Source organism: Nematostella vectensis, chromosome 4 (assembly GCF_932526225.1).
Source record: "Nematostella vectensis chromosome 4, jaNemVect1.1, whole genome shotgun sequence".
Taxonomy (NCBI): domain Eukaryota; kingdom Metazoa; phylum Cnidaria; class Anthozoa; order Actiniaria; family Edwardsiidae; genus Nematostella; species Nematostella vectensis.
This window is the reverse complement of record NC_064037.1, coordinates 8,008,259-8,033,235: the sequence shown is the minus strand read 5'-3', so window position 1 is coordinate 8,033,235 and position 24,977 is coordinate 8,008,259. Positions and strand designations below refer to the sequence as shown.

At 38.5% G+C, this 24,977-nt stretch overlaps 4 protein-coding genes across 4 annotated transcripts; 1 reads left to right on the top strand and 3 right to left on the bottom strand.

Annotated features, from left to right (window-relative positions):
* Positions 1 to 97: 97 nt before the first annotated feature.
* LOC5519649 (calcium-transporting ATPase sarcoplasmic/endoplasmic reticulum type) lies at positions 98 to 11,668 on the bottom strand. Its single transcript, XM_001639478.3, has 24 exons — positions 11,359 to 11,668; positions 11,107 to 11,124; positions 10,867 to 10,949; positions 10,664 to 10,768; positions 10,448 to 10,586; positions 8,368 to 8,448; positions 7,871 to 7,956; positions 7,611 to 7,677; positions 7,421 to 7,509; positions 7,065 to 7,148; positions 6,731 to 6,955; positions 6,412 to 6,500; positions 6,247 to 6,349; positions 5,814 to 5,969; positions 5,381 to 5,491; positions 4,901 to 5,018; positions 4,570 to 4,670; positions 4,267 to 4,389; positions 3,615 to 3,921; positions 2,872 to 3,287; positions 2,412 to 2,539; positions 1,834 to 1,951; positions 1,622 to 1,736; positions 98 to 1,409 (listed from the first exon to the last, which is right to left on the bottom strand). The coding sequence occupies exons 1-24, from the start codon at positions 11,474 to 11,476 to the stop codon at positions 1,372 to 1,374; spliced, it is 3,018 nt and encodes a 1,005-aa protein (XP_001639528.2). The 5' UTR covers positions 11,477 to 11,668; the 3' UTR covers positions 98 to 1,371.
* An 831-nt stretch (positions 11,669 to 12,499) lies between these two features.
* On the bottom strand, positions 12,500 to 14,232 carry LOC5519648 (small nuclear ribonucleoprotein Sm D3). The gene is made up of 2 exons (XM_001639477.3): positions 13,736 to 14,232; positions 12,500 to 13,361 (listed from the first exon to the last, which is right to left on the bottom strand). Exons 1-2 carry the CDS (start codon positions 14,058 to 14,060, stop codon positions 13,285 to 13,287), a joined length of 402 nt encoding a protein of 133 aa, XP_001639527.2. The 5' UTR covers positions 14,061 to 14,232; the 3' UTR covers positions 12,500 to 13,284.
* A 739-nt stretch (positions 14,233 to 14,971) lies between these two features.
* Positions 14,972 to 19,705, top strand: LOC5519740 (protein GUCD1). The gene is made up of 2 exons (XM_001639573.3): positions 14,972 to 15,397; positions 17,863 to 19,705. Exons 1-2 carry the CDS (start codon positions 15,054 to 15,056, stop codon positions 18,281 to 18,283), a joined length of 765 nt encoding a protein of 254 aa, XP_001639623.2. The 5' UTR covers positions 14,972 to 15,053; the 3' UTR covers positions 18,284 to 19,705.
* Positions 19,605 to 24,609, bottom strand: LOC5519739 (malate synthase). Its single transcript, XM_001639476.3, has 7 exons — positions 24,525 to 24,609; positions 24,041 to 24,086; positions 22,806 to 23,219; positions 22,179 to 22,448; positions 20,913 to 21,091; positions 20,290 to 20,697; positions 19,605 to 20,148 (listed from the first exon to the last, which is right to left on the bottom strand). Exons 2-7 carry the CDS (start codon positions 24,060 to 24,062, stop codon positions 19,849 to 19,851), a joined length of 1,593 nt encoding a protein of 530 aa, XP_001639526.2. The 5' UTR covers positions 24,063 to 24,086; positions 24,525 to 24,609; the 3' UTR covers positions 19,605 to 19,848.
* Positions 24,610 to 24,977: the final 368 nt, after the last annotated feature.

Sequence of the window (24,977 nt, the reverse complement as noted above, 5' to 3'; positions counted from 1 at the left end):
TATATCACAAAATACAAAACATACAAAATTTGTTTTATAAAGGTGTTTGGTAAACCTGGTAAACCCCTTATGGTGTGTAACTAAAACCAACAGCCACTTACAGTTTTTCCTTTCTACTTTATTAATCAGCGATTCCTTACATCTCTGCGTCAAGTTAATGAAGCTCATGATACGATCATATAAATCTCATTGAACTAATATCTCTACCACCTTCACTGATTAAATAATTTCATAATTCACGAATGAAAGAGCTTACTAGAAGTACAAAACACTGACTGTACAAACATAGCGTAAAAACAGATGAAGATAATAATGAGTGACATCTAAATATATCACTTCTATACGATGCTAAATGCAAAAGAGAAGACTTCAAATGAGTGAGAGCAAGCACAACTTATGCATGATATAGTGAGCTAAGAATTGTGCTGCTATTCAACCATGCAAACCCTTCTAGAATAACAAATCTCTGTAAAATGATTCTTTTAATAAAATCTGAAACTGATAAATAGAAAAAAAATCTTAAGTTAATGCTGCCAGTAAATAATGTATTTAATGCTAAGTTTGCTATTTCGGACAATGACCAATTGTTACAGACATCCTCTTTTGAAGATATCAAATCTTACAAAAGGATGTCTGTAATAACACGAGTCAACTTTATCTCAGTCTTATCCTAGAAACCTATGTATATTACACATGAAGGCATTTTGCGAACTTGCTTAACCTAGATCAGTCAATATTTTTATGTTCATCGACAGGGCCTTTTGAAAATTCAAATCTCGATTTTCTGTTGTATATTCTAGGGGAGTGAATCTAATTTCCAAGCATTCTATAAATTATGAAGTCCCGCCAACAGGTTTTTGTGCTATTACACATTTAGAAAATATCAGATGTTTGCAAAAGGAAAACTTAAATCAAAACAGGCCAGAGCCTAGACACAGGAAGATATACAAATATTAAATAGTCAACTATTTATCTACTATAGACTAAAGTCAGGCTTCTTTATGCATCGTTTTGCAGACTCATGACAAAATATCCAGTGCTTTTTTTCTTCAGCCAAGTAATGGAAAGTCCCATAAAAACAATCGGTTCTCTGAGCAAGCTCTTTGATTGGAACAACAAACCAATTCTACGGTTACTCATAAGACTTATTGACATTTTTTTGAATATTTGGTTACCCCAGCAGATGGATTGAAGTGCTAGTCTGTTAATTTCCTATGTTATTTGGTTCCTGGAGCTGTGGCCAAGGTTTGGTTCGGTGTTGAATGTTAACCTCCTTGTAGCTGAGACTTGGGTGGCACAATGTACAGCCCTTGTCTTGATAATAAGCGAGGATGAGGAAATGGTACAAGACTTCTGCATTTCCCGCATGCTTTAGTCTACTTTGTGTTTATGCAAAGGGGCAGAATGAACTGTAGAATAAAGAGAAATCAAAGATTGAAACTAAACAACAGAGACTATTAAAGCATATATGGATAAAATGACCACAAGCCATAGCAAGGCATTATAAACCAAGCATACATCAGAGTCGTAAATTGTTCACAAGCCATGGCATTGGTACCTATGCATACAATATGTATGAGTCTAGTTCTACAGATTATGTGCTCTGTTTTGTTTTACTCACCAACAAATGTTCTGGAGATAAACTTCAGTACTTCATCCAGTAAAATAACAGGGAAAGAGAACTTTAATACAGCCATCCACTCTACCCAATTAAGTGGAGTTATGCGGAAGATTGTCTGCAAATAAGATTAGAACCAAAAAAGCTAAGTTAATCAAGTGGGAGCTGAAGCCAAAAAAAAAGATTTTTCACTAACCAACAACTCTGGTACTTACATTAGTTATAGGGAAGTACAGAATAAGGAAATGCATAAGAAAAGATGCTGCTATGGCCGTCAACAAGGAAGGATTTCTCCATGGAGGCATCGTCAACAGACTTTCATTCTCTGCTAAACTGTAGGACAACAATAACAAAGACACACGTCAATTGTGGTTTTTGGTGAAATAAAAGGAGGAGCATATGTATATTACTCTACATACAAGTGTGATCAGAACATGTCTGCCCTCCTTGAGCTGTGGTCCCCTGTGGGGTATGAAGGTGGAGAAAGTGGGACAGGAGAAGACCCCCTGGGCCACACCCACACAACATACTGAGCCACAGGTGACAGCTACAGTCCTCAGAGAATGGATTGACTTTTGCATCACTTCACTTGACATAATAAACCACATAGACCTGTTAGACTATGCAATAACAGCTATTAAGATGGCCTCAACAATCATCTGGACATGCCAAGTATGGGTTTATCATATTTTTAGTATAAGACTTGACACTGTTGGTTTAATATTACAACATGCTAAAAAAGGAGTGCCTGTCCTACATACACTGTAGTCTTCATCAGCCTAGAGATACTAACCTGTTTAATGCATTAAACATTTCAATAGTAACTAGAACTGACAGTGCCATAGTCATAGGATGTAAATCTCCAAACACTGCACAGTCTAGGCCAAAGCTGGGGTCTGTGCCACACTGCATATGGTGAGTCTAAAGGAAGAAGAAAACACTGTCATGAACAGGTACTTCAATATTCCATTGCCATTACAACTTCAAGTAATGAAGAACGATCTTAAGGGAAAGAATCAGGAAGTTTTAGGAGACATGAAAAATCAGTTTATAAGGAATCTTCCTATAGGTTGCTCAAACTAGGATACAAGGATAGGAGCAAGCACTTACACAAGTGCAACACAAGTGAGGATTGACAAAACTTAAGTGCTTGCTTTTGTGTTTCACTGAGAATCAAAAAATGTGTTGCACTTGTGTCTTAGTGAGAACCAACCCTGTGAGGTGGGTGACCCCAAGAGATCCATATTACTTACAAGTTGATAGTAGGAAACTTTAGGGCCATTCTCATAGAACATGAACCACCAGGCAGAAGCACCCACAGTAGCACAGCCAACGTACATGCCAATAGCCAAGTATCTAAAGAACAGCCAGCCACTGATAAGAGGCTGCCGGGGCGAGCGTGGAGGCTTACTCATGATGTCAGAGTCAGGGGGGTTGAAGCTGAGCGCTGTAGCTGGGGGGCCATCTGTCATAAGATTGACCCATAGCAGTTGCACAGGTATGAGAGCCTCTGGCATACCGAGGGCTGCAGTGAGGAAGATGCTGACAACTTCACCGATGTTGGAGGATATGAGATATCGGATAAACTGTTTGGTGTTGTCGTAGATTGACCTGCCCTCCTCTACGGCAGCCACAATAGTGGAGAAGTTGTCATCTGCTAGAATCATTTCTGTTAAACTAGTCAAGGATCATTCCACACCATAAATACTGAGAATCATAAAAAGGTGGAGGTTTGAGAATGATATGGCGTATGTGATCAGAACATGTCTGCCCTCCTTGAGCTGTGGTCCCCCGTGGGGTATGAAGGTGGAGAAAGAGGGACAGGAGAAGACCCCCTGGGCCACACCCACACAACATACTGAGCCACAGGTGACAGCTACAGTCCTCAGAGAATGGATTGACTTTTGCATCACTTCACAAAATGAACCAACTAGTGCTGTTAGACTATGGGTTAAGAGCATCACTTCACAAAATGATCTATTTTGCTTAAGGATACCAGAGGCAGTCTTCGCCACTGCTGTCCCAGAACCCATTGCGACCCCAATCTCTGCTTTCTTAAGTGCAGGGGCGTCATTGACACCATCCCCAGTCATGGCAGAGATCTCCCCTTCCTCTTGGAGGTATGTCACAATTTTGCTCTTGTGTGAAGGTTCCACACGGGAAAACAGCCTAGCGCGTAGGCATGCTTCTCTCTGCTCTGAAGGAGTCAAGTCATCAAACTCCCTCCCAGAGTATGAAAGTCCAGTTGTGTCTTCATCTTGGCCAAATACTTCGATTCTTCTGCAGATCGCTTCAGCTGTAGCCTGAAGAGAAATGGATGTTTTTAGCCGTTATCAGTGCAAATACCATACTAATAATGCATTATTACTTGTGTTATCCCCCCTGTATGAATTCTCATCTGATTTTCAACTTTTCAACTGCTTTCTGGTTTCTTTCATTCAAACTGACAAAATCACATTTGGTTTATTGCAGAGAGTTGGTGTGATTGGAAACAAATTCAGTGCTGTCAGAAAATGCTTCCAGGATTGCACGTCATAGTAGCAAGGGGATTTAGTTGTTGGAAATTGCTGGTATAGTTATATGAATAAAATCACAATCAAAGCATTCACTTAGTAACAAGTGCTAAGGCTTTTTTTCATAAATCAAACCTTATTATCTCCGGTTATAACAATGACTCTAATGCCAGCCTTAGCGCAGAGCTTGATGGCATCAGTCACTTCTGGGCGTGGTGGATCCAACATTCCAGCGACACCTACAAAGGTCATGTGACTCTAAACATAACAAAAAGCGTCAATTTAAGAGTGGCATGTCAGCAGATGGGTATAAGTGGCTCAAAGTGGTTTCAGGCACTGAGTTCTCACTTAGTCAAGTGAAGGGGAATCCAGTGAATCTCATCATTATCACAACACTTTACTTGAACTCTGTTCAAGTATACATTCTCATAAACTCACCTCATAATTAACAAACTTCTCTGAAGCTTCAAGGTCCATTTTACTGGGAGCAATAGGGTCATCCACAGTGGCAAGTGCCAAACAGCGAAGAGTATCAGCTCCTACAATGAACAAGTAATATAACTGAGAACTGTTGAGTCTTAAGGGTGGGAAAGTTGTTAGAAAAGTGATAACAGTGGCCATTCTAATAACAAATAGTCCCAAAATATCTAGAGTACTGTATTTGGCTATCTTAATTGGGTGGCCAACCCTCTATATAGAAGCACCTTCCAGCCCTTGGGGTGGCCTCTCAATAGAGGTTCCACTGTATGAACTCTGAGTAAGTTATTACCAGTGCCGTAGGCTTTGATAAGATTCAGGATCTGGGCCTTCATCTTTGGAGTCATTGGGTGTTTCTTGTTCCCAACTCTGACAAAGTCACAGCGGTCCAAGATTCCCTCAGGAGCGCCCTAACCAGAAGTCAAGATATTAGTTAAAAAATAAAAAATATACATTCCTACGTGTGGGGCCATAGAGAGCTTATAAGAACAAATACCACTAGCCCTCTGGGTAAACAAGTGAGGGTTGAACACTTATAAACCCATTTAAAATGAGGTTACATTCGAGAATCCATGTCTTTGAAAAGGTCTTTAAAGAACATGTGAATGTTTATAGGCACAAAAATAATCTGGATTTGTTTTTATTAAACATATATGTTCATATATTTGATACATATGAAGCACTGCGAGGGTTATGAAACAATGATTCTTCCAATGCAAACTTCTTTTTAATATATTTAAGTATCAAATCTTATGATCTTATCTTTTAATACCTTGACAAACATCTTGGGCTTGCCATCAAGGAAGGAGTTGGGCCCATCTTTCTGAGGGACACAGTATACACTCATAGACTTGCGGTCTCTTGAGAACTCTAGGGTGAACTCCTGCACAAAAAAACATGCATCAGACAAACATCCTTTGAAAGGCTTGGAATATAGACCAGAACATTCTAAAGCAGACCCTCAGATACTGAAATCTCACTTATGAACAAGTGAAGGGGAATCCAGTATATGTCATCTTCAAGTCAACGTAGAGTTGTTGCATCATAAATAAAATTATAGATGTTCATTATATGAAGAGAATGAGTGAATCACTACTATAGTTAAGGTTGTTTACTATTTAACAAGAGAGTTGATGCATTGTAAATCAATGTGTAAGCTATTGATTGTATGCCAAGAAAAGTGATGCATCAAAGCCTCCATTCACCTTGTTGAAGTGGTTTTTGATTGACTCATTGCAGATGGTTGCTAGCTGCGCCTTGGTCTTCCCCTCCAAGTCCACATTCAGCACATTCAGTTTCTCTACCAGCACTATCAGGGCAGTCTCTGTTGACTCACCTACCTTCTCATAGCTGTCACGGACCTGTCAAACATTTCTTGTCAAACAGTGATACTCGCACCAAGCAATAATTACAGTAAGGGCTCCTTGAAGTCATCCAATAGCATTAAAGCTAATTAGGTCACTTTCGATTCCACTCTTATTTGTCTGGTCACTTTGGAAACTTGATATGGAAGCTATATTACCATATTATTATATATTATTATCTCTCATTGTCAAATTAGATTTATTAAAAATGCTGTTGTTTTTACAAACTTCAATTGTTTTTCACAGACATACTAAAAGTTGCCAACACACTCACATTGTTGTAATCCACACTAGAATCATTGCATAGGGAGCAGATGGTGGCAAATTCAGGCAGGACTTCATAGTCAGATGTCGTCACATTCCTACCATCCTTGGTGCTAGAAGGACAGTGGTGGTCAGTACAACACAAGCGGAACACAATGACATACACTAGACTTACATATCTCCAACAGGATCATAGGTTGTTCCCTCCACTTCAAACTCGTGAAATTCTGCTCTACCTCTGCTGATATCTTTCATGACAAAAAACTATGAAACACAAAGTAAGTAAAAACTCAGTGGACATACAGCCAAACAATCAAGATGATGATATATGATTCGTTCAGTATTGATGTTTGCAAATAAACAGGGTAGGCTCCCTTTGCTATGAAATTTTAAATAAAATGGGAGCTTAATTCAACAAATATTCTGCGTTTGTTTATGATTTCAGTCCCCCCCCCCTTTGAAAAATCCTGATTTGCCCCTACATTGTCATATACCTTGTGGACAGACATCTGGTTTGTTGTGAGGGTACCAGTCTTGTCAGAGCAGATGACAGACGTGCATCCGAGTGTTTCCACAGATGGCAGACTCCTAACAATAGCATTCTTTTTGGCCATCCTTCGCGTGCCCAGGGCAAGACAGATGGTGACAACTGCAGGTAGACCCTCAGGGATGGCAGCAACAGCTAATGCTACTGCAATCTTGAAGTAGTAGATGGCTCCCTGGCAAGTTCATCAAAAGGATATGGGTGATCAGTAAGAGACAGTTATTTTATTGGGTGCCTTAATTAATGTTATATCATTAATCATATCAATAATCAGGGCATCTCACCTTAAGCCAGGAACCTCCATGGATGGGGTCATTGAAATGTCCAATGTTGATAGCCCAAACAGCTATACAAATAATAGTTATGACCTGTTAGGATATGAGAAATAACAAGTAAGCACTCATTAAGATAATAGCATGCATAGGGAAGTAATGATCTGCAAGAAGTTGAGAAATAATAGAGAGCATTATCAGCTTAAGGCAAATGGCTCATGAATTATTTTAAATTGGCGTTGACATCCGTGACTGCAAATCTAAAGAACTTCCATATTTTTATGCTCTGTGCATGCCGTTCGCATTGACTTGTTAAGATCTCTAATAAGACAGCACCAAAACATCTCATGTCTGATTGTAGGTGATACCTTAGAAAGCTGTTCACCAAACTCATCCAGCTTCTGCTGTAATGGTGTTCTCTCATCGTCTGATGGAATCATCTGGTCTCTAATTTTACCTATAGGTTAAAACAATAAATAATAAACTGTTTACCACTGGAACCTATAATTTTCTACAAATTTAGCAGTAAATATTAGAACATGAAAAAATAGTACTTACCAATTTGAGTACTTAATCCTGTTCCTACGACAACACCACTACATTTTCCAGATGCAATATTGGTTCCCTGTCATAAAGACATATCATTAATGACAGCTTTGGGACTTAAACAATAAATCGTAAACTTAGAAAGGATCTGAATCAGCCTGTTTTAGAATAATCATGAAACATTCAGGTGAAACACGGAACAGAATTACATCATTTTCAGCTCCTTATAGTTTTCGTGACATATGAGTATTGTCAAGGGATTATTGACTTACAGAGAATAACATGTTAGTCTTGTCTTGATTTACAGCTCGTTCATCTGGAATAGCATCTGTGTGTTTTACAACACTAATGCTTTCACCTTAAAAAAAATAATTTACTGTTCTGCTGACTTGATGTGATTTTAGTTACAGAGTAGAATAAATAAAATAAAATAAATGTTGCATTTGTAAAGAAATTATAAACAAAGGTATAAACACATTTAATGAAAAACACAAGCTTCTGGTAAGCTCACATACTTTCAAAAAGTCAAATTCATGGCTGAGAAACAGAAAGATACTATCTATATCTCAACCGGGAATTAAACCCATTTCAGCAGAGGTGAGAGCCCCCATATGAGAAAATGCTAACACACTGGGCTATGTACGTGTGATTAAATGTGATTAAAAACAGCACATAATGAGCAGATCTGTAGGTATTGTTGACTATATAATTAGAGTGTCCTTTATTACTATCATTATTATCACTATCATCTTTATCACACTAATTATACCTGTCAATATGGACTGGTCCACCCTTAGAGTTGTTGACTTGATTGTGGTGATCCTGATATCAGCGGGGACTTTATCTCCAACTAGAATAAAATATTTTTTTACATTATTTCTCAAAGTTTAAGGATTAAAAAAAATCATATAAGTCAATATTGTTTATATAGATAATAAGAAATATATATATTAATTAATATATATAAATAAATAAATATATATTATTATGTATATACATATATTTCTTATTATCTATATAAACAATATTGACTTATATAATATATAAATAATATATATACATGTATAACTTTAGCAATCTTCTGAACCAATCTTTAGCAGAACCAAAGTCAAAACAGAAGCCAAATAATATGTCTGCACATACAAAAGGATAAGAGAGCTATAAGACTATTCAGATAACATGGCAATTCTCCAAGAGATTAAATATGAATGAGTAAAATGAGAAAACAAAAGCTTACATTTAGTAACAAATATTGCACCTACAAATAAATAAATGATCAAAATACTTGAGCTTGGTATTATTTTAGAGCTACTTCAAGGAAACAAACAGAGGATAGTGCTGCACTGAATAGTTACTTACAGATATTGCACCTATTCTAATTTTTAAGAGAAATAAATAAATGATCAAGTTACTTGAGCTTGGTTTTATTTTGAGAGCTACTACAAGGAAACAAATAGAGAATAGTGCTGTAGAAAAGTGTCTCTTAATAAAATCAGGATAGAAATCAAACCTCACAAATCCATTCAGCTCATAATCCACATTTTAGACATCATGAATATGGATTAAGAACACCAATTACACTTGTAAACTGACAGAGGAACCCTTGACAAATGGTTTCCCTAAGAGGGGTCCATTGTAACCCATTAAAAAGTCCAGGATATAACACAATAGAAAAGAAAGAACAAAAGGCAGACAGCAACTAAGTTTCAGCTCTTAATACCAGTGGAAACAGTGAGAAACAGTTTAAAAACTCTTGTTGCAAGTGTGTATATTTTTCTTTCATTTCTGTTGGCTAGGTTAAGGGCAAGGGCTGTTGCTGAAGACATATATAAAGTTGCATGGGTATCAATAAATGGTGGCAAAGGTACAATTTAATGATAAGAACAATGAAATGCAAACTGTAGTGGTCCTAGGCAGTTGCATGATTTTTAATGGAAAAAGGTTCCTGCAGCTGAACACCAGACAAATTTGAGCCTTATTAAAGACTGTTTAAGATCTAGAATTCAAAAATCTGATACCAGTGTGAACTGGCACACGTATAACAATTTGTTGACAACAAACCAAAAATATTGATCAAAGCAAAATCTTTGCTAGAAACTCTAAAACCATATGAAAATCTTGTGGAAATTGTTCACATAGGGTGCCAATCTTGTGAAATATTGAATTCTTGGGTTCTTTCCTATGTGGGCAATTTGTATACGTAGTCTTGCAGATATTTTTTTTAATAAAAGTTCTAAGACGCCTTCCCTTTACACAAGGCTTAAAGAGTTCTGAATGAGTGCACCATTCACATAGAAAGATTACATACACAGATGCACATGAACTTAGTTACCAAGGAAACAAACTTCTCCTGCCAACTTAAGCGATTAGGATAACATAAATGATACAGTAAAGATTAAAGTCTATACTAGAGGGCTATGCCGTCAAATGCAGATTAAGCTAAAGATGAGGAAATTAACACAAGTTCATAACCAAAGGGCATAGCCATCTGATTAGAAGAAATAGGAAAAAAATGCTTAAATATTCATATATGTCTACACAAATTTTATAAGCCTGGACAAATTTAATTGCTTTTTGTCCTTTTAAGTGTCTTGAAATATAACCGCATCGATAAAATGATATCGACTGCGATGCGACAGCGAAATGAATCACCTAAAAATCAGAACTGAAAAAAAAAATTCCCCTGTAGTTGGCTGTTCAGCCTGTCAACGGCTATGTCAACATAATTGTAACATCACAAAATAATTAAATTCGAATAGCTGAATTTAACGCCTGAATATGTTTAAAAAAGCCAAACTTACAGCTGGATAACAAAAGAATAGATTTAGACGATATTTTTAACATTTTACCTGCAACTTCGACAATATCTCCTGGTACCAAATCACGAGCTTTTATCATCTGAATACCAGATTTGTCTTGACGCTGAACTTTAGCAATCTCAGGTTCATACTCTTTCAATGCTTCAATAGCGCTTTCAGCATTTCTCTCCTGTTTTTTCGAACAGAAGCAATTAGTAGGCCAGCACAAATGGCAATTGTCGACTTTGAAAAAGATTTGATCCCTACCTGCCAAACGCCAATAATGGCATTGAGAATAAGAATTACTAAAATCACAATCGGCTCGACGAAAGCTGTAGTTTGGTCTTCACCTTCTTCAAACAATGCTAAGACCTAGAAAATAAGTGATATGTAATATAGGTTTCTTTCCCATCCTAATTCTGCAAGCAAGAGCTTGTCGACGCAACCAAGTGTCAACTCTGAGTACTTACAAACGAAATAACTGCCGCTACGAGAAGAATTTTCACAAGTAAATCATCGAACTGCTCAAGGACAAGTTTCCATAAAGGTTTGCCTGAAATAATGCAACAGGGATTTATTATAGTGCCATAATAAACTCGTAAAAAGGCCAAGCCATTTCTAAATGGGTGACCTAAAAAGCACCCTACTACCAGGCTAGTGCTTTCTAAGTGTAAACATGGGCAACGTAAAGAGATATTTTATTGCCTTACCATCTTCTGCCGGTAGTTCTGCGAGGCATACGGGGTATCACAGCCATAGAAAAGAGATAACAAACGATGAATTAGTTCACCGGACGTATAGATCGCAAGGGGATGAATTTGCCATTCAAAGCCGGGTTCTGGGATCAGATGGTAGTGCATGTGAAGTTTCTCAGAGTATAGTCAAACTTCGTAGCATCATCATTTAAAGGCTATCGTCAGAATCGAGTACATGAGCAGTTCATTTAAAGCATTATTACTCACCGTTAGGACCGAATTTCTTTTGAAACTGCTTTACTTGTGCTGGATCAAGCCCTTTGCTTTCAGACACATTAAAATATTTGAGGATTTCAGGAACCGGTTTTGTGTGTGCAAGGTCCATTCTGATAAAATTTCTAAAAAAAAAACTTGCAAGTGGTACTCTTATACGTTCTACTATCTATAGATACTTCTAAAATCAAGGAGCGTTCGGATATTGGGACATTTCTTGCGGGGGAAACCACGAGCATTTACGTAGCCAAGCTTCGAGTTGTTCAACACCGCTTCGCTCACGCAGTTGAACCTCCACGCGGCCTGGACGCGGCTACAGCTGATTGGTTAAAATACAGCCACGTGATGTCTAATCGACTAACACGACGAAATTGTACTTACCCTACGGGGGGTGATGCAATTTATTTCCTGAATCATATAAGCTTTTGTATAATAAAATGCCACGTCTTTCTCGGGACAGTGGAACTTAAAATACAATTTATGTCTGCATGGTAAATCTTGGAGGCATTTTTTGGTGTAAACAAGGAGGTTTTTTGTGCAAGTGAATGGGATTTTCAAAAGTCAGCCATTTTTCCTAGGGAGGGAGAGGGCGATGTGGCAAGTTCCACTGTATCAGCAAGCCTGCTACCCTACAGGCGTTACATTATAGCTACAGTGTTAGAACGTTTGATAAAGTTAGTGTGTGGAACCATATTGTCTGGGTACTTGAAAGTAAAGAAAAATAGAGAAAGCATATGTGGCTAATTGTGGCTTTTTTATGGCTCTATTAAACACATACTCAACTCCTGCTACTACAGATGCTCTCAGGGCAACAATTTAGTGCCCGTAATAGCAGTTTGCTATAGAAGATAGCTATCAATCAATTTTTTTGTATTTTGATCTAATCGGGAATGGTACTTTTGATGAATATTGGGTATAGGTTATGGCAAAGCAAGAGTTCACTGTCAGTTATTGCTGTGGCCATAGGGTCCCATCAGGCATGGGGGGCAGGATCTATTCATTAATTGCACTTTTTAAGGGGGGAGGGGTGACAGTATATATTTTTTTCTCCATAATAATTTTACTTGGGTAGTTCCTACTTACAACCTCTACACTTGGTTGTCATTCACCAGATCCTCACAAATAAGTTCAAAGATTCATGAATGAATAGTATCTTTTTATTACAACAGAGCAATGAATGTACAAAATAAGTGAACAGCCATCACACACAATTTCACTATTTTTTTACACCAAAGTTTAAAAAGAAGAAAATGTTATTGACAAGAATGATTTTTATAGCATAATAGCAGAAACCAGAGCACAGCTATAAAACATACCAGAAATACTCAGCTCTGTACAAACCCCATCATTTTGAGGAAATATGCAATCTGCCAAACAATATTGTAAATGTTAAGATAGCTCTACATAACTGCAATATTGAAAGTGAACACTTTTTTGGCTACTTTTTTTTTTTTGCCTTTTGCACTGTGCAAAAGCCCACTTAAAAATAAAATATCAAACACCACTTTCATATGCACCGAAATGAAGGTTGTGGAATGGCGATAAAGCAACTGTGCATGAAAATTAGTGAATGCAAAAAATGCCATCTACATTACATTAAACAGGGCAATTTCCAGCAGAATGGTTGTGTTGTTTTGTTCTCTTCCTGTGGAATCATTTTCTATTATGAGAGTTTGCTTGTATGACATTACTTTTCAGTCAGAGTCTCTTACTTTCTTGAAAACTTATATAGAACTTCTCTTACTTCCCAGCCTTTGCTAGCTATTAAACATTGTTCAGGTTCATTCTGCTTTTCATAGCACCTGGTGAACAGTACATTTGTTCAAGTTCAGTCTTTATCAGATACACCAGCTTAAGGGGAAGACTCTTGTGAGAGTTCTAGACAGTGTTTATATACATATGGCATAGGCTGTACATGGATTATCTTCTTCTTTGGAAGACATTTGCGCCCCTGCCTCCACGACTGCTGCCTCTGTCACCCCGACCTCTTGCTGCAGCTAAAGCAAAATAGATGGTATTAGATTATTGTGTTGTAATATAACAAATGATGTGTCAGCTGCAATAGAAGCAGTTTATTCAGATGGTAGTGCATGAGGTATCAATCATGAATTGATGTCTGTTTAGGTGGATAGGTATCATCATTAAAACTGCTCAAGAGTAGGTTAAACTAGGAAACATACTAAAAATCATTCTATTTACTCTGACAGTAACAATACAGTTTCGAATCTACAAGTTGCTACCACTATTTGGAGATGATGTATAACTAAAACCATGTGTAACTCAATAAGGTACAATAAATATGATAAAACGAAATTACTATCCAACTATTTTTTTTAACTGATCTCTCGTTAAAGCAAAGCTCTTTACAAACCTTGAGCCCGAAGAATAGCAGATTTGCCGCGTCCTGCGGCACCGGTCCCACTAGAACCCTTCTGTGTCATCTTCTTGAACATCGGCGCATTCTTCAACATGTCCGGCAATATTAAAAACCTAATTTTACTACCACGAACGAACACTTGTTCTAACTGAGATACCCTGCCATCCCTAGCAGTGACAGTAATGTTCGACATTTGGCAATTCATGTTATCCTCAGCTTCGATAAGTTTCCCTCTGTACACCTCGCCATTTAGCGTCTCTAAAGTTATAACATGGCCCTCTGCCTCGTGAAGAATCTTGATAGGTACGCCAATAGACATGTCTTTGTAAAGATATTCTATTGATATTTGATTTCCTTCAAGGATGCAAAGGAATTGTCGACTTATGAGCAAGGATGGAACAGATTGTGAAGAAAACACAAAATCCTTTCAGACCCTCACGAACGAGATCGACGTTCCACAACGTTCTTGACGCTCACGATTATGAGGCTGACCGCCGTAACACTGGGAGCTGGGAACAAGCACAGGTAGCCCATATAGTCCATGAAATCGATAAACTTGTTGAATAGTTCTATTAAATGCATTCAAATACGAAAATGTGTCAGTTAAACAATATTTGTTACAATTAGCTCCATACAATAAAAGTCTTCAAAGCTATTGCCAATAATCGATATTTTGTTTTCTATATATTATAACAAAATCAAAAATTAATCTGGGATGGAGTCTGAGGACACATTTTTAAAAATGGCGTCCCAAAATGAAAATAATATTATTTACAATATACGAATCCAGCTTGCTTTTCTCTCTACGATGAGCCCAAGAAAACGAAAACTACTCTCTTGTCACGTGAAAGACTTGATTGTCTGTCTACAATTGATGACGTAGGAGTTGTGAGTTGTGGTACGTCTATCGGCTACAAACAAAACCGGTTATAAAATCCTGTTTGACTAGGAGCTGAAGAGCTCGTCGGCTCGTCTCACGATTTTGGAAGTAGAGAGAAATTGACGGTTGATCTAAAAAGTACAAAAAAGATGTTTTATTTTTTCGAAAGGTCTAAAGTGCTATATGTAGGTTATTGACAAATAAAAACATTCTCTTTTTTTATTTTTACTCTGTGTACGTACATCTAAAATAATGCCTTACTGCAACTTGGAGATACTAGTTTTTTGATTCCGTAGAATATGAATACCAAGTCACATATTCCTTCCACATCGCCAGTCTACCGAGTAAAACTACATTCACTCAGTCTTCGTTTTATTGTGGTTCGTGTCAGTGTAATCAGAAATATTTTGTATAGAGAACATAGGATCTCTCATGCTTCGCTTAGAGTTACCTCATATAAAACAAGAATTTGATTGGGACTGTGGGCTTGCTTGTGTTCAAATGGTGTTACGCCGAATTCGCGGGAATCGGTTATCAAAAACAGAATTTGAAGACGTCTGCAAAGATTTGGGATTTGGCAACAGTGTATGGACGATTGACCTAGCCAGTATTTTCGCGTACTATGGCATGAAATGTGGTTTCTTCACAGAGACTCTAGGCGTTGATATAGCCTACAAAAGCAATTCGTTCTATTGTGAAACTTTTCAAATGGATTCGAATCGAGTGAATCGATTGTTTCGCAAGGCAAAGAAGCTCGGAATAGACGTCGAAAAGAGGTGATTTAGCTCAAATAATCACAAATGAGTATACTCTTTTAGTTAATCCGTGTGTTGTTATTCCACTCTTAACATCACACCTGTAACTCAATGTTATTTAGGTAAAGGGGCAAGATACAAAACCAATCACAACTTTTTCAAATCAGTTAAATTTTGCAAAATTATTTGTTATTTACTTCAATAGAATTAAGCATATTTTGTCGAGTTTGTCTTTTGGTCGACGGTCGGGGGTAGGTAGTCAATGGTCGAGGGTAAATGTTCGAAGGTAGGTAGTCGAGGGTTGACAAATTCGTAGGTTTGAAAATAAGAATCCTCGAAAAATTGAGTTTGTCTTTTGGTCGAGGGTAGAGGGTTGAGGGTAACTGGTCAAGGGTCGAGGGTAGGTAGTCAAGGGTAACTGGTCGAGGGTTAAGAAATGCCCAAAATATTTCTTAGGGTTGAGAAATGCCCAAAAGATTTCCGTAGGTGATTTCATTTGATGTCGACGGAATACAAATTGTTTACTTTCTTTAGTATCTCGCAGAGATAGAGTTTAACTGAATTTCACCAAAGGCATTTGACAGCACGAGTTTGTTTCCTGCCAAATAGACATTGGAAGTACGGAATGCCAAGATCAAGAGCAAGGCGTGCTGGACATTTATTTTTCTCACCGAAAAAGTAACTAACACCTTTGTGTAGGCTATAGTTTGCTCTCTATTCGCTTCATGTCTGTTGACCATACATTTTGCATGAGATTGCAAGCCACACAGAGTTGCACTTTTCCAGTCAATCTATGTCGAAAAAGAGGCCATCATCGGACTAATTGCAACACAAGGTTTTTTTTAATGGTTTCTTGCACAGAAAGTAAAAAAAAACCCAGGAACTGTTCAATTTATCATACTTTTTGGCCTTTGTGGTGAAAGATTAAAAGTAAAATCTGACTCTTTTGGTAAAGATAGAAAGTGCCCATGTATTATTTTTTTATTTTATACCAGCAAACCATAATTATTCAAACAAATGGGAGTTTGAAGCATGGAATTCCAATGGGGAATTCAGGGGGAGGTACAGGGGTGCAGATGCACACCCTTTCGTGATGTAAAAGTGGTAAAATGAATTGATAGATAGATAGTTTAATGTAGCTTTTGCAGACAAATCTGAATTACAGGTATCTGCGCACATGATTACAAATACGAAATTACATTTTTTTACAAATATATTACATGTCTTGAAGGAATTCCACGTATTTTACAGTCACAAAGTCCGCCAGCCTGTTTGTGTGGCATAGGTCAGGTACAATCTCTCTGTTTGCTCGTAGGTACTGATGTAGCGGCTTCGAGGTTCTGGACGAAGCAACCTGGTGTAATGGGTTGTCTCTACTTAGGCTGCTCATGAACTTTTTACAGAGTTCTGATCTTCTACCCTTGAGAACTCTTAGGCCGACTCTCCAAGCATTCAGAGTACTTAACACCGGGAAAGACGATCTTTAAGGCGCGTTCCTAAATCCTCTCAATGGAATCAGAGAGGAATTCAGTGAGGTTGGAATATATTGGGGCACCATATTCTAAAATGGAGCGAATCTTTTCAGAATTCTTATCGCATACATTCTTTTGTTCGCTTTCTTAAAAACGTAGTCAATGTGGCTGGTCCAAGTCCCAAAAATAAGACTCTAGTAGCATTATTGTTAAAGTTTACTTTAACAATATGAAATTCCCATCTTGAATTTGAACTTTGTAGGCAGAATATAAATGGTGCACTTTTCAATGCTAGTGACAGTGCAAACATGAATGTCTCAACCAGTGAATGTAATTAATGCAAAGCAAAATAAAGTTCAAATTCCCATCAATTCTAGCTCAAAAATTATTTCTTATTGAAAGTAGAAGTTATAAAGTAGAAGAAATTAAATCCCAGTGCGCCTCACTTTTGATCTGGGCATTCTGTACTTCCATTTGGCGGGAAACTAACTCGTGCTGTGGAATGCCTGTGGTGAAATTTGGATCCAGTCTATTGCGGGAGCTACTAAAGTAAACAATTCAGATTCTGTCAACATCAAATGAAATCACCTACGGAAACTTTTTTGGCATTACTCAACCCTCGGAATTTTTTTGGGCATTTCTCAACCCTCAATCAGTTACCTTCGACTACCTACCCTCGACCAGTTACCCTCGACCAAAAGACAAACTCTATTTTAACACGTTATTCCTACTTTATTTTGAAAATTGATAACATCACCTGGTGGGCCTGGGCACCCCCACTTTTTTTTTAATTATAAGGAAATGACCAGTAGAGGCAGTGGAACCCAAGTTTTTTCAAGTTTTTGTTTCCCAGGGTGATTGGAATAGGGGGTGTCGGGCCATCAGAAATTCCAAAATAGTTTTTGAGTGTTCTTAATGATGTTCTCTCTTCCACCTTTCCGGTCCTTATGTGATCTACCGCCTCATCCACTTGTTCATATTTCATCTTAAATAACGGAATGTTTTCCTCTTCAGGGTTGTGTCATTGGAAGAAATCCTTGAAAAGCTAAGCAGTGGATATGTTGCTATAGCATTAACCAACTCCTACATGCTCCACTGTGATTGGTGCACACCTCTGGACACCTATAGCATGATAATGGCATCTTACTGTTCAAAGTGTACTGGACTAGATAATTACAATGGACACTTTGTCATTGTGTGTGGATATGACTTGGATTCAAAGTGTTTCTACTACAAGAACCCTTCCAAGGATGAGAACCTCTGTCGCATGAAATTCCATGCATTTGAGTCAGCATGGCATTGCTTTGGCACTGATAGCGACATTGTGTTCATTGATGTAAACCAAGAGAGGAGTCGAAAGGATAGTTCATCTTTTAAGCCTGTGATTTCCAGTTCAATACAGGACTACAAGGTAGAACAGATGGTATTAGGATAAAATTCCACTTATGTATATTATTATAAAAGTCCATATAATCTTTATAGCACATAATCTTTATAGCAATCTTGCGAAAAATTGAATTTGAATACCGTAAAAGACCTAATAAACGCCCCATATCTAAAAAACGCCTCTGATCTAATAAACGCCCCCTCTAAGCCTACAAGTTTGTAATGAATGCCCACTCTATTAAACGCCCCTCCCCTCCCCCGCTCTTTTCCCTGCCAGCTTAAAAACAAACGACATAGGAATTCTGGAAATAAAAATGGTCAAGTTCAAAATAAGGGTACCGCTGTCTAACGTTCCTGATCTCATTGCTTAGGATGTCAGCAACTTTATTTCGTTTTGTCTTCGCAGTGTAGCATCCAGGAATAAGGCCTACTTCTCGTTTCCGTTTACCGCATACTTGCACCATTAAATCATTGCATTTGTCGCATGGTAAATGCTTGCTCACAGGCTTAAGTTTAAAGTGATCCTGGCTGAGACTAGAACCCCACTGCGTTTGGGCAGGGCCGTAGCCAGCATGAGGCAAGTGAGGCACTCGCCTCGGTAAAATTTTGATGATAAGTGTTTCACAATTGAAAAGTATGAGATAAAACACCTGCTTTTGTCAGATTTATCATCCAGTGGCTAGCTTTGCCTCGGTGAAATTTTGATTTTGGTTACAGGCCTGTTGGATTTGTTATATTTTCATAGTTTGTACAGAACGCCCCTTTCTAATAAATGCCTTCTATCTAATGAACACCCCCCCCCCTCCCCCTCGGACCATCGAAATTTAATTAACGCCCCGGGCGTTTATTAGGTCATTTTTTTACGGTTCCCCCAAAATTTTTTATAATGCTATCTTATATCATACTAAAACAATGAAAATTTCCAAAATCTTGCAGATTTTACTTGTGAGAATGTGCATCTATTGATATTCATAAGCTGGTTATCATTTGATCAAGAATCAACTAGAAAGGTTATTTGGGATATCTAATTAAAGTTACCTGGATATCTTATAACTATCTTTGGAGATTGTTATGGCTTTTAGGATGCCTTGATTTGGGGTCGGCATTATTGTATTTGTCTTTTCTTTGCCAGAATAGTGGTACTGATCATTTTTAGTGTAGTACACTTCCTATTAAAGGATAGAATGTATATATATAAGAAAACCCCTTTGTGATGTTAATCGAACAAAGTTTATAAAGGGATGGAGAGGACATTGATGAAATGGTATTAGTTAGAAAGTTAATCATTGTCCATAGCTCTATCATGAGCTCGAGCCCATGATACAGTAATGTTCATATTGCTTGTATGTACTAGATTAAAAGTTCAGACAAGAAAATGAAAGAAATTTATTAGCTTATTGTTGCTAACATGTAGATGTGTTTTAGTACAATAAATCGCAACAAATCAAAGTTGTTGTAAAGGAGATGTAAATCTGATTTCTTTTGTTTGCACCCCCACACTTATTCACCCTCTTTATACTGCTTACTGCATTTCTTATACTGCAATCTTTAGCGTGCAACCAAAAGAGAGTTGATTCCATATTTTACACTACACTGTGCAACCTTGTGTCTCATTCAAAGCTTTGGAGATGGGTTACATAAGACTTCATATGCTGGGATGGTCAAGAACTCCTCCATGACATCGGACACTACCATCTGCTTCAGAAGATGTGATGCCTGACCTAGTTTGCCCTTTGATGGCCCCCCAAGCTTGGCTAGCTCTTCCTCATGTAGTGTGTTAAATAACTCTGTAGTAAACTGCCTGCCATCGTCAAGGTGACAACCATGCCTTCGCCACTGCCACAGCTGGGCACGGGATATCTCTGACGTTGCCGCATCTTCCATCAAGTTGTTAATTGCCACTGCACCTATACCCTGGAATCAAAACATTACTCATCAGTCAAACATAAAAAAAAACCTTTTGGTATTTGTTATGGTGTATGGCAAACAGTCACATGTATGCATTACCCAAGAAAAAGAAATTCATCAAAAGGAACAGAAATCAGGAGACCCTACCATCATCCAGCTGTTGAGGTATTGGAGAGCAACAGATATGTTGACACGCACTCCCTCCTCTGTTATCTTGCCACCAGGAACTTGTATGGTGACCAGTTCTTCAACCTGGACATTGACATCTTCACGCAATCGGTGTTTCTGGTTACATGCTCCATTCATGCCCTTCATGAATATCTCCTTGGCAACCGGAACCAGGTCAGGGTGGGCCACCCAGGTTCCATCAAAGCCGTCGGCCACCTCACGCTCTTTGTCTTGACGGATCTTCTCCATGGCTACCTTGTTTACTTTTTGGTTACGCCTACTGGGGATGAAAGCTGACATTCCTCCCATTGCATGCGCACCATGCTGGTGACAAACATGGACAAGGCGCTCTGTGTAGGCTCTCATGAATGGCACAGTCATGGTGACCTGAAAATAAAAACATATTAAAGAATTATATCAGGTGCCTTATGGCCACCAGAATTGTGTCATTTCCATAATAGCTATTACTGTGCACCACCCCCCTCCCACCCCCACCACCAGCCAATACTTGGGTATGCGCCCACAATACCCACAAAGGGGAGTCTATGCCTTTAGTTCCTCTCTTGGAAATTGAAACTATTTTAAAGCAATAAAAAGGTTACCTGCTTCCTGTCAGGGAAGATGGCGTCTTGTTTCCTCTGAAGCCTCTTTATAGCACTGAATATGTAGTCCCATCGTCCAGCGTTCAGACCGCAGCAGTGGTCACGTATCTCATACAGCATCTCCTCCATGTTCACAGCAGCGAGAAGTGTCTCGATCATTACTGTGGCTCTGATGGTGCCTGCAAAAATCACATGCAGGATTAAGTACTCCTGATTGATTGACCAAATTGTTTCCATGGCATTAAAATACTATATTAGCAGATGGGTTTTTTTTCAAATAATGCTTTGATACCTAAAAAGGCTGGAATTCTTGATTTCTTACCCCACCCTCTTTTTTATCTATTATGCTTTTTTTCAACTTTTCCTATAATGCATATCAAATAAATAGCTTATGAGCAGAACTAGAGGGCAGAACGAGCTATTTTATTTTATGCTTGTCAAGAAAAAGGAACCGTCTAGCATTGACAATGACTGGGCTTCTAGGGAAGAGACAAACGTGTATGTTTTAGATATATGTACAATAAAAGGTTATGTCTTGCTTCAATTAAGTCTTGCCACCTGGGTTAACAAACTGAATTGTTATATTATTGGCATCCAGGAGATTTACTTGGCCTTCATTTTGGCTTAATGGAGTAAGCCCTGAATAGGGGGTGACCTTGTGGCTTTATGGAGTAAGTCCTGAAGAGTGGGTTTGGTACTGACCTTTTGGCTTCCTTGAGTAATCCCTGAAGAGAGGGTTTGGTACTGATCTTGTGCCTTCATAGAGTAAGCCCTAAAGAGGGGGGTTGGTACTGACCTTGTGGCTTTCAGGTGTAAGCCCTACAGAGGGGGTTTGGTACTGATCTTGTGGCTTCATAAAGTAAGCCATAAAGAAGGGGTTTGGTACTGACCTTGTGGCTTCATAGAGTAAGCCCTGAAGAGGGGGTTTGGTACTGACCCTGTGGCTTTATGGAGTAAGCCCTGAAGAGGGGGTTTGGTACTGATCTTGTGGCTTCATAGAGTAAGCCCTGAAGAGGGGGTTTGTTACTGATCTTGTGGCTTCATGAAGTAAGCCCTGAAGAGGGGGTTTGGTACTGATCTTGTGGCTTCATGAAGTAAGCCCTGAAGAGGGGGTTTGGTACTGACCTTGTGGCTTCATGGAGTAAGCCCTAAATAGGGGGTTTGGTACTGACCTTTTGGCTTTATGGAGTAAGCCCTGAAGAGGGGGTTTGGTACTGACCTTTTGGCTTTCTGGAGTAAGCCCTGAAGAGGGGGTTTGTTACTGACCTTGTGGCACCCCCATGTAGTCTTGAGCAGCCCTGAACACATCATTCCACAGCCTTGTCTCAAGGTGGGTCTCCATTTTCGGCAGGTAGAAGTAAGGAGCTGAGTTTGCTGCAAGGCGGACATGCAGGTTGTGGAAAAAGTAAAGGCCAAAGTCCACAAGGGCCCCTGCCATTGGTTCATTATCGCAGATGATGTGCCGTTCATCTAGGTGCCACCCACGAGTACGAACCAGCAAGCAGGCAGTCTTGTCTTTTAGCTCGCGCACTGAGCCTGATGGAAAACCATGCATTTATCTAACTATGGCTGCAAAATTGAATAGAAATAAGGGGGACTGACAGGATTGAGTTCCTGCTGTTTTTTTGTGAGAAAGGGAATTGTTTGACTACAAGGCCTAAGGTAGGATCGAATAAGAGACTAGAATATAAGGAAAAAGCATTAAGAATCCAGCATTCTGCAAAAATTCTTTCTCACCCTCTTCCCCTTCATCGACAAAAAAGATATTTCTAAAAGAATTTTCATACATGGAGTCAATACCCCCCCCCCCCCCCAAGTCTAGGGAAGTGACAAAGTTATATGTAAGTTTTAGAATAATTCACAATAAAAAATCCCTTTTTAATTAAGTCTCACCATCTGGGTTAACAAACTGAATGGTTTTCTTATTGGCCTCCAGGAGGTTCACTTGGCCTTCCACAATATTCTTCCATGTGGGAGATAAGGAATCTTCAAAATCTGCCATATACATATCGGCGCCACTATTCATGGCATTAATGACCATCTTACAGTCTGTAGGCCCAGTAATCTCAACATGCCGCATCTGAAGATCATGTGGTACTGCCGACACTTTCCAGTCTTTGGAATGGTTGCTCACTGGATAGGTTATCTTCTTCCCAGCATTGATCTCACTCTGGATTTGCATGCGTTTTTTCAGAAGTTGTTTTCGTGTGTAGTTAAACCTCCTATGCAGGTCAGCCAGGAATTCCAGTGCTTGATATGATAGGATGTGAGCATGGTCCGGGTGGACATCACTGACCACCTCCACACCTAGGGGAACAAAGAATAGACCGTATGTTACTCAGAGGGCAAAAGCAAAAGAATTTATAAAAGAGGGAGCAGGGTAAGTTATTCTTCATGGACTCTCTAATATATATTTATTTTTATTCTTCCTCAAAATTTCTGAATTTAAGTGGGGGGCATCACCCAATCTCTAGTTTTGCCTAATCCCAAGAAGGGGGCTAAGCTATTCTACATCTCACAATTCGGTGCGCATGCTCCTTAATTGCTGAAAGACAGCTTTGACGTCCATGACCACGCACGTAGAACTTAAAAATAGGAACACCATTCGAGATCTCCTGTCACAGACGTCAACGCCTTTTTCAGCAATTTGTGAGTGTGCGCAGCGTTTTTGATGCCGTTCGTGTTGACTTGTTTAAGCTCTCTAATGTCTCAACAATGACTGCCTTGTGAACACTACTATTTGCCAAGCACCCTGAGCAAACATTCATCTGCAATATAATTTTCTACTTCATAAGAATATCAAAGTTCATAGTCCAAGAACTCTTCTCGTTGTAAAGATCAAAGTCCAATAAAGAAAATTCATTTTTATTACCAGAAGTATTTGACATGTGACAACCAATGAAACATTATTGTCTATAACTTAAACTAGGAAGTCATACAAGGAGATAACTTTAAATTAGTTATTGGGAGACCCAAGCATCCCACATTCAATCAGCCCCATATTCTATTTTGGCGTATATATACCAAAAATATGAACGTCCTGATTTAAACGCAGTTAATAAGGTAACCTTTGACCTCCAAAAACATATATTGTTTGTGATTAAGGAAAACAAATGAGTAAAAAGTACCTTTGGGGCAGTTCATTCTCATCAGGAATGTTTACAATGCAATTCCCTGTAATAAAAAAAATAATAAAGAAATAAATAGCAGTTCTCACACTAAAAATTGTGGAGAGGGGTCGATAGACTACGCTGACATAATAGTAAAATATCACAGAGTACAAAGTTCACTTAAAGCTAACTATAACAACAAATAAAGAGTCTATAACGAAAACCCAATGCATGAAAACTTGGAAACTGGGAAATCATGAATCTCAAACTAAACTAAATGTGATGTCCAGATCAAATTATCTCGGATAGCTTACTTAGTATCAGAAGCTCGTTTCTCCGGTTTGCCGTTTCTAGTTAGACACGTGTCAAAGTGAAATGACATTCTCGAAAACTCGGAACAACACATTGCTAAAAAAGTACCCCAAAGCTAAATAGGAACACACAAACTTGATTCATATAGTAATAAAACACACCAAAGAAACTCGGGAGACGCAATACTTACCTTCAGAATTTTGGTGACAACCAAGGATTCGATGCGTAATGCAATATGTAAATGAGCAGCCTCGGTTCTAAACCCAAATATGTCAACGATCAAAGTCCAAAATTTATTTATTTGCATGGCCACGTATAAACAACAAACCCTAACCCATTAATTGTAGCGTTTCATTTGGTGTTAACTTGCGAATCGATTTAGCAAAAACTGTGTTTGAGTTTATAGGAATAAAATGTCGAAGGATTTCTTAGTGCGTACGTATTAGCAGCCTCCTTCATACACACCCCCCCACCGCCCACGCACAGCAAACACGCATAGAATCACGTAAACGTAAAATTGTTGATGTTTGGAAGCAATATAGAGTAGTGTTATGATTTTTTTATTTAGACGGCTGACAATATCAAGTAACTGATGTTGTTCGATTCAATATTTTTATTTAGGAATTATTTTACATTGCCGCGC